Here is a 10,000-nt window from a genome sequence, read left to right on the forward strand (position 1 = left end):
TCTTTTTAAGCTGAGAGGCACTGACGATATATGCGGGGAACATCAGCCTTGCAGAAATAATAAGGTTGCCCCCCCCCCACATGGTTTCGCCAGCAGACCAGAGACCCCCAGGATACTATGGAGCCCACCGAATGGTTGGCCCGATTGTTGTCAACCCCGAAAGACAGGGAGGGGCTTTGGACTATACAGGTAGTCCTCCCTTAGTGACTTCTCGTTCAGCAACCATTCGAAGTTACAACAGTGCTCAACGAGAAGACTTATGGCCGGTCCTCGAAGTTGTGGCTGTCGCAGCGTCCCCACAGTCACAGGATCGTGATTGGGGCCCTTGGCAACCCGCACACAGTTCCAAGGGTCACAGTTTCCCACGGTCACAACATCCTCGCTTGTGATCGTCCCTGCGGGAACCCAAGAAGTCAAGTCAATGAGGAAACCAGCCACCCCTGGATGTTGTGCTTAATGACTGCTCAGGATTCCTTAACTCACCACAACCCGAACCGTCATTGCCCACTGAGGATCGCGTTTCATTTAGTTGCACAAGGTGCAATGACAATCAATTCAACTAAACTCAATTCCTTTGCGACTGGAAGACAAATAAAACGACGCGATGCGCCACAGTCAGAGGTGGGTTCCTAGCAGTTCGCACCTATTCGGTAGAACCGGTTCGTCAAATCTACCGAACCGGTTAGAAGAGGTTCCACCAGTGGACCCGGAAAGCAGGCCACACCTACAGAAGAGCTTCCAAAATTTTTTGAAACCCACCACTGGTCCTTGGATATGATTATTCTACACTATCATGCTCCTATTTATAAAACTCAGGGCCTCTGTGAAAGGTAAGGATGACTACTGCGTTTGTGGTGCAATCAGAACGTTGCGTGTGTTGAAGTTGTTTTAACGCAAACCAAAGATGCCTTTTAAAAAACAAGTTTACATCCTATTCTTATGCATGCCAGTGCTGTGTGTGAGGTCATTTAAGGTGGTTCTGACAAGTGTCGTCGGCATCTTCATATCCGGTCACATGGGCGGCAAGCCACTCCCATCCGGTCACATGGGCGGCAAGCCACTCCCACAAAGGAGGCCACACCCACAGAGCAGGTTCAAACAATTTTTGAAACCCACCACTGGCCACAGTCCAAACCCCATCGCAGTCCAGAACCGTCAATCAACACCAGACGAGTGGCTGTTAACATCAGGGCTAAAAAATACGAACCCGCTTACTCAGGCACTCTTGGTCTGCTGACAGCTCTTACTATTAATAGCCGCCACGGTGCATTTTACAAGGCGTTGCTGGCAGCGTTTGGGTCCAACTTTTGACAGAGAAAGAACGGCGGTTGAACCCATTGGGTGAGGGGAAGGGCACCCATCAAATAGGTGAAGAGGAGAACAGGTGATTCGGTGGATTAATCTTTCTACATGACAAGGCCCACTTCGTTTATATTCAAAAACTAGCCGATAACCCTATTTGTAGGAGGAAAATATCCTGACCTGAAGTAATTTCTAATGTTGGATTTTCCCCCTTATTAGAGGGAGCCCCCTTGTGGAGTACTGTGAAACCGTTACCACTGCGCTGCACAGTAGAAGCCTTTTTACAGCAGTACAGTAGAAGCCATTTTAAGGCACAACAGGCTGTCTCTTAACAGAACACACACGCTGAGGAGTTTTAGGGGTGTCTTACCCCCACAGTATTTGTTTCCAGAGAGTAAGTCATCTGTGTACCACATTTGGTTGAAATTGCTCAAGGCATTCCAGAGTTATGCTGGAACATACATACATACACACACACACACACACACACACACACACACACACACACACACACAGCCATTTTTATATATATGGATCAGAGCACCAAGAATTGTTCCTGATTTGAAGAAAAAAAATCCCTACTGGAGGGATTAGCACTAGTATTAGCAAGGGGTTTAAACTGAAATCATCAAAATCTCATTGTAAATATATTCCGGAAATAAAATCATTATAAAAATCGACAAAATGTTCAGCCGAGCAGTATGAGGCCTTCTAAATTTATTCCTTTTTTTTAAAACCACTGTCTCAACCCCCGGCAAACACTCATGCATTAAAAATCCAAGCGTTATGTATGTATTTCGTTTATGGAAATAAAAATATTCAGCTGCTGGATCTGGAACGGGGATCCGTCAGAAGAAGCTAAAATCCTAGCCAGTCGGTCTGTTCAAACCTCGCAGCTCAGAATCCGAAAGCCGGAAGGATAATCCAGAATATTTTTAAAGCTTTCCATTAACAGAAAATAAATAAATAAATCTGGAACGTCTACACGCAATCCTCAACCAGTTACCAGATAAAAAGGCTATGGTATTTCAACAAATGTCAGTGGGTTGTGTTTAAGGGTGATATCCAGTAGGTCAGTGCTGGCTGGGGAATTCTGGGAGTTGAAGTCCACGCATCTTAAAAGTAGCCAAGATTGATTTAAGATTAAGCCAAAAAAAAGAGTCTTCTATTAGGGACACATCAGAAAGGTTGGCAGTTCAGCGGTTCGAATCCCTTGTGCCATGTAACGGAGTGAGCTCCCGTGACTTGTCCCAGCTTCTGTCAACCTAGCAGTTCGAAAGCACATCAAAAATGCGAGTAGAAAAATAGGAACCACCTTTGGTGGGAAGGTAACAACGTTCCGTGTGCCTTCAGTGTTTAGTCATGCTGTCCAGATGACCACAGAGACGTCTTCGGACAGCTCTGGCTCTTAGATTTGAAACAGAGATGAACACTGTCCCCTAGAGTCGGGAACGACTAGAACACATATGTAAGGGGAACCTTTACCTTATTATTAAATGACCTGCTAAGTTAATATAAAAGGCATCAGAAGGCAGGACGAGTAACAATGGATGGAAATTGATCGAGAAAGGAAGCAATCTGGAATTAAGGAGAAATTTCCTAACGGTGAGAACAATTAACCAGTGGAACTCCTTGCCACCAGAAGTTGTGGATACTCCATCACTGGAGGTTTTTAGGAAGAGATGGTATCTATCTACCATCTCTATCTATCTACCTGCCTACTTAGTACCTACCTACCTACTTACACCCCCCTATCTATCTATCTATCTATCTATCTATCTATCTATCTATCTATCTATCTATCTATCTATCTATCTATCTATCTATTATCTATCTATCTACCTATCTATCTATCTATATCTATCTATCTCTATCTATCTATCTATCTATCTATCTATCATCTATCTATCTATCTATCTATCTATCTATCATCTATCTATCTAATCTATCTATCTATCTATCATCTATCTATCTATCTATCTATCTATCTATCTATCTATCTATCTATCTATCTATCTATCTATCTATCTATCTATCTATCTATCTATCTACCGTTTATAAGGTCCCCTTCTTGAGCAGAGGGTTGGACTAGAAAACCTCCAAGATCCTTCTTTCCAGCTCTATTCTGATTGATAGTTAAGGCAGATGAGCTGAGAATTTGTAATGTTGCACAGATTTGGGGCATCCTGAAAAGGTGATGTATTTCATTTTTTTTTACTTAAAAGTAATTTTGAAATTACCGTACTTAAGGGAAGCACAGTTCATTATATAAGAACAGATTTGCAAAAAGCTAGTGACAGTGCAGAAGTAGCTTTCCAAATGGAAAAAGAAAAAAAAAAAGACAATCCAAGCAAAACAGGAAAACACTAACATTTTTATGGCATTCAGTTATCAAAAGACCCTTTTGGTATTTTCCTCCTAACGAAGGCTACAATAATTACATTTTCACACATTTGTTCAGATGTACCTTTCAGGCTACAGATGTCATCGCAAGTATAAAGTCGTTTTTTTTCTGTAGGAGTCCAATTCTATATATGGACCCAAGAAGGCTCAGCATACGGGCATGAGGCAGTAAGCATGTGTCAACCCACACATTTGTCGATGCTTACTCACTTACACATAAAGGAGACAGGATTCAGACTCAATATCATGCATTATTTAACAGAATGGAAAGTGTATGTATTAGGGTTGCCACCTAATAGGTCTTCCAGGACTGATTAAAATTTTCAGTTTGAAAACTGTCTGAATTCGGAGGATGAGACAACTGCAGCCTGGGATGGGATCGGATGGGATGGGACAGGACGGGATGGAAAATATGGAATGGAATGAAACAGAATGCAGAATAGAATAGAATAGAAAATGCGGAAAGAAATACAAAATAAAGAGTGGGGTGGGGTGGAAGGGAATAAAATGGAATAGAATAGAATGCAGAATAGAATAGAATAGAACGCAGAATAGAACGCAGAATAGAATAGAACGCAGAATAGAATAGAACGCAGAATAGAACGCAGAATAGAACGCAGAATAGACTAGAACGCAGAATAGACTAGAACGCAGAATAGACTAGAACGCAGAATAGACTAGAACGCAGAATAGACTAGAATACAGAATAGCATGCAGAATAGAATAGAATGCAGAATAGAATAGAATAGAACGCAGAATAGAATAGAACACAGAATAGAATAGAACGCAGAATAGAATGCAGAATAGAACGCAGAATAGACTAGAACGCAGAATAGAATAGAACGCAGAATAGAATAGAATGCAGAATAGCATGCAGAATAGAATAGAATAGAATGCAGAATAGAATAGAATAGAATAGAACGCAGAATAGAATAGAACGCAGAATAGAACGCAGAATAGAACGCAGAATAGAACGCAGAATAGAATAGAACGCAGAATAGAATAGAATGCAGAATAGAATAGAATGCAGAATAGAATAGAATACAGAATAGCATGCAGAATAGAATAGAATGCAGAATAGAATAGAATGCTTGAAAATTAATGTAGAACTCCTTAGCATCAGAGCGTGTTAATATAAGGCAACTGGCAGTTGGAACAGAGTTCTTTTCAGGTGGGGAGGGGGAGTAGAATGTCTAACTGTTTAGCATCAGAGCGTGTGAATATAATACTGTACACGAAATACTAATGATCTGATGGGTCATTTCAAAAAATCCTTTCTTAGCGAGCACCTAGAAGCCAAGAGGAACATACGTGCAAAGTTTCAAGTTTGTAGGCTTTACAGTTCTGGAGATTTCGTGATGAGTGAGTGGTATTTGGCTTTTATATCTATCTAGATTTCCACCCGGGCAGAAAAGTTACATGCAGAGAATCGGTTAAGAACTGCGCCACCTGCTGGCACTATAAATAAGTACAACACGTTCATGTTTGAAAGGGGTCGAAAAGAAAACACAGATAGTCCTTGACTTACAACAGTTCATTTAGTGACTGTTCAAAGTGACAATGGCTGGCTGAGGAATTCTGGGAGTTGAGGTCCACACAGTTTAAAGCTCATAAGGTTGAGAAACAATGATTCAGAACATAAGACTGAGACAGCCTGATTAGAAGGCCTATATTTAGGCCCATTTGTAAGCGCTCAGTAAATTTTATAATAAACGAATGTTGCTTACCTTCCAAAGATTCTATGCCAGTCGCTTGTGCCAGCAAGTCTTCGTGCCTTGCAACTACCTAAAAAGTCAAAATATCAATCAGAAGCTTTAAAAAAAAAGGAATTTATATTTTAGAAGTATTTAAAAAGATCCATTTGGATCCTCTCTCAAGCAATGGATTTCCCAGCAGGCTTGGGGAGCCCATGGAAAAAGGGAGCCTGTAAGGTAGTGGTATTATGTATAGGATATTGGTCCATTCTCCTTCGGTTACATTCAGGTTGGAGTATTTTTAATTGCTTCAGACCTGTTTTTAATTGTTGTTCTATGGATTGCCAAGATCCATGTTTGCAAGATAGGCAGCTATGTACACTACACAAATAGGTAGCAGAAGTGGGTTCCTACCTATTCGCACCCAGTTCGCACCTATTTGGTAGAACCGGTTCGTCAAAATCTACTGAACCGGTTAGAAGAGGTTCCACCAGTGGACCCGGAAAGCAGGCCACACCTACAGAAGAGGTTCCAAACATTTTTTGAAACCCACCACTGGCAAGGATCTTGTAACTTGACAGCTTTAAGACTTGCATGCTTCAATGCCAGAGTTTCTGAATAGCTACTTGGACTGACCTAAGTACTAATTCATAATTTCATATCCAGTCACATGGGTGGCAAGCCACTCCCACAAAGGAGGCCACACCCACAGAGTAGGTTCCAACAATTTTTGAAACCCACCACTGATAGGTAGGTAGGTAAAAGATAGGTAGGTGGGAGGATGGAGAGAGAGAGAGAGAGAGAGAGAGAGAGAGAGAGAGAGAGAGAGAGAGAGATGATTGATGGATAGCTGGATGGATAGACAAAGATGGATGGATAGATGGATGGATGGATGGATGCAGACAGAAAGACAAAGATAAATGATAGATAGGTGAAAAAGATAAATACCCCACTTTCCCAAAAATAAGACCTCCCAATAAGCCCAATCGGGCTTTTGAGCGCATGCACTAAAATAAGCCCTCCTCAAAAATATTGCAACACAGCAGCAGCCATGAGGTGACCACGCCTGCCGTCTCCTGCACCCCAAAAATAATAAGACCTCCCCGAAAATAAGGCCAAGCGCTTATTTCGGAGGTCAAAAGAAAATAAGACCCTGTCTTATTTTGGGGGGAAACATGGTAGATAGACAGACAGACAGATGATGACGAATAGCTGGATGGACAAACAGACAGATGGATTGACAAAATGAATGGATGAGTGGATGGATTGATGGATAGAAAGTCCGACAGAGACAAATGATATAGATAGGTGATATAGACAGACAGACAGATGATGGACGGATAGCTGGGATGGATAGACGGACAAATTGACGGACAAATGGATGGATACATACATACATACATAGCTGGATAGATAGGTGGACAGACAGACGGGATGGAATCTGATGTCTGACTGGTCAAAATAAAAGGTTTGCAGAACGCATGTCATAATTCTTAGGATCCTGTCCAGGAATTGCAACTGCAATGCTAAATGTAAGACTTCCCGACAACTATCCATTTTAATATTTCATTCAGTAAACTAATGCTCACCCAATATTTAAAAAAATGGTTTATGAAGACTAGCCCGAAGCTTCCCATCTCTTTTTTCAGTTCCAAAACAGCCAATCTCCTGTTTATTTCACCTGTGCCTAGCTCCACTAATTTGGGACTATCAACAAATGGCGATGCTCATCCATAACTTCAATCAAAAGCAATATTCTGTGTTCATCCTTTTATTTCGCGTCTACCTTGAATTGGTACTTACTTGCACGTGGAGCTCTTTATCTAACTGGCTGATCCCTTGAGCAAGTTTGGCTAATTGTTCAGCAATGACAGCCTGGTGGATGGACTGGGAGGTGTACGCCTTCACATCAAAATCTTCCCGCAAAAAATCCACGTAACATTCTGAAAGGGAACACAGAAGCAAAATAAAGACGAAAAGGTTTCCTTTCATTTGCTCAGAGAGAATCAAGAATCATTTTTTTGAGTTTTTCTCTATGCAGAACAAAGACACTTATAATAAAGTTTTAAAACCACAAGGTTCCCCCACAAAAATATGCCTTGTAGCTCAGCAATTCCCTGTCTGGAAACTTCTGTTAGTTGTCAAAGCACTCTGAAGACATCTGAAGCCAGATAGGTACTCATTAAAAGCACAGACTTTTATAAATAATTAGAACTTCTTTAGCTGAACTAATACTAACAGCCAAAATGAAGATTCAGACCACGTTCTACCTGTTGTGGCCCACCAGCGGCCAGCAGAGCTGGCAGCAGATTCGGACAATGAGGAGGTTGGGGAGGAAGATGGGCCAGTCCTGGAGTCTGGGGAAGGCTCTGAGGAGGGCTCTGTGTCGGAGGCAGAGAGGGGGCCAGAGCTGTATGCCAGTTATCAGCTGCCTTCAGAGTCAGACATCAGTGAGGCAGAGGAACAGCTGGAGCCTGTTCCCAGTGTGCGCATGGGCAGAGATGCCAGGAGAAGGGAATAGCTAAAGAACAGGGGTCGACTTGGGAGTAAGGCCACAGGTGGACGGTGAATGGCCCCTCCCAGAGGACATAAAAGAGGAGCAAAAGTGGAGTGGAGTTTGCAAGAGACAATTAGTACGCTTAATTGGTTCATGACTCTCCAAGGCTCCTTGCCAAGTTCTGCAGATCTCAGCCTGGCATCTCTCCAAGCCAGAGAAGGTCTGTGACTGTAAATCCTCCCTTGAGAGACTTTGCTGGATGTGAATGAGCAGAATTCACAGTCAATTAACAAAAGGGGTTTTTGTCAGTACGAGGAGTTTGCTGCATGCTCTTGGGAAGCCTCGGTCAGAATACTATCCTGGAAATCATGTTAGTCCCACGATGCAAACCAGAAGAAGAAACAAGACTGCGGGAAAGTTTAATACCATTTTTTAAAAATTAAGATGAATATTGTATTAGCACTTCGCAAGAATGATTCTTTTCCTGGTGCTCTCTGAACTTGGTGGTTTTCTTTAAGACGTTTCATCACCAACCTAGGTAATGTCATTAATGTAGGCCTGAGGTTACCAAGTTGGGAATGAAACATCTACCAACAGTGACAGGGCAAGCCACCATTATAAAATGAGAGCAAGCCGCAGACCCTTACCAGCACTGATGATGTTACCTAGTTGGGTAATGAAACGTGTGCAAGAAAACCATCAAGCTCAGAGGTCACCAAAGAGCCCAACCTCCAGCGACAAATATTCTTTTTTTTATAAAATTGCAAATAACTCCTGGGCTCACCTTTTGCATCCTTCTGCCAAGCCAAGTCAGCAGGAAAGTCAAATTGATTTAACAACCAGGTTACTGATTTAACCGCAGTGATTCACTTCACTGTAGCAAGAAAGGTTGTAAAATGGGGCAAAACTCACTTAACAAATGTCTCACTTAGCAATAGAAACTTTGGGCTCAATTATGTCCGTAGATTGAGGACTACCTGTATAGGGAGATTTCTTTACTTAATGGATATTTACATGGTAGAATTGAGTTTCAAATAACACTGATTTCATTTTCTTGGGTGACATCTATGAAAAAAATTCAGGTGCTCAGGCATGAAAATGTGCTGCTCAAACACTATACTTTTCCGCTCACACTGAAAAAAAATAGACATTGTCTACCACCCCTGTAAGATTAAAGCAATGATGGCCTGAACAATTTCCTTGTTCCTTTAGGTTGCTTTGGGTTTGAGTCATGCGTCTCGTCTCTTGGGAAACTGAGCCCACATATCTCCACCAAAATAATCTTTTTGACCCTCTGTAAATCAGGAGGGGCTCAAAGTGATTCTCCCCAATAGTGACATTGAATTAAGAGCATGAAACCCAGAGATGCAATCCCACAAGGGGGTTTAACTTTTAGGGGCTGAAATCAGAAGTACCACAGAGAGAGTTGGCACTGCAGTGTTGATCAAGCTTAGCCACTTGAAGACAGGGCGGACTTCAACTCCCAGAATTCCCCATTGCACTGCATGGACGCCACTGTAACGCATGACTGCGTTGCAATTCATCAGCAATGCCAGCTGGGGGATTCTGGGAGTTGACGTTCACCCATCTTCAAGCAGCCAAGCTTCAAATGATGCCTCCTCCCAAAATTCCCCAGGAAGCATGACTGGCTGCCGCAGTGCCACGCAGTCATGTGTTACAATTTAGACCATGCAACAGGCCATAGGGAATTCTGGGAGTTGGAAGTGATTTGAAGCTTGGTCAATTGAGGCTGGGTGGACTTCGACTCCCAGAATTCCCCACTGCACTGTATGGACTCCATTGTAAGGCATGACTCCATTGCAATTCATCAGCAATGCAGGTTGGGGGAATTCTGGGAGTTGAAGTCCAAGTGGCCAACTTTGTACCACACTACATTAAAAGGATTCCAGGCAACTATTGACTCTCTGCTGCCACCTAGCGACGCCCAGAGGGTTTTGCAGCCTCCCCCCCAAGGCACATATTGAATGCCGGTGAACCCAAGGGGTCTTTGGGAGGGGAGGGAGTTTAAAGTAATTAAAACCCCGCTAACAACGGTGGCAGGCCCTTCCCTTCGTCCCCGGCCTTTCCTGCTCACCATCTCCCA

General features: G+C 42.6%; 1 protein-coding gene across 1 annotated transcript in view; it reads right to left on the minus strand.

The window, feature by feature from the left end:
- Positions 1–10,000, minus strand: part of COG5 (component of oligomeric golgi complex 5) — a 132,764-nt gene that overhangs the window by 122,664 nt on the left and 100 nt on the right. The window contains 3 exon segments of the mRNA XM_032221701.1: positions 5,433–5,490; positions 7,203–7,342; positions 9,992–10,000. The exon segment at positions 9,992–10,000 is cut by the window's right edge and continues 100 nt beyond it. Coding sequence (XP_032077592.1) covers positions 5,433–5,490; positions 7,203–7,342; positions 9,992–10,000 — 207 coding nt within the window.

Source organism: Thamnophis elegans, chromosome 7, assembly GCF_009769535.1.
Source record: "Thamnophis elegans isolate rThaEle1 chromosome 7, rThaEle1.pri, whole genome shotgun sequence".
Taxonomy (NCBI): Eukaryota; Metazoa; Chordata; class Lepidosauria; order Squamata; family Colubridae; genus Thamnophis; species Thamnophis elegans.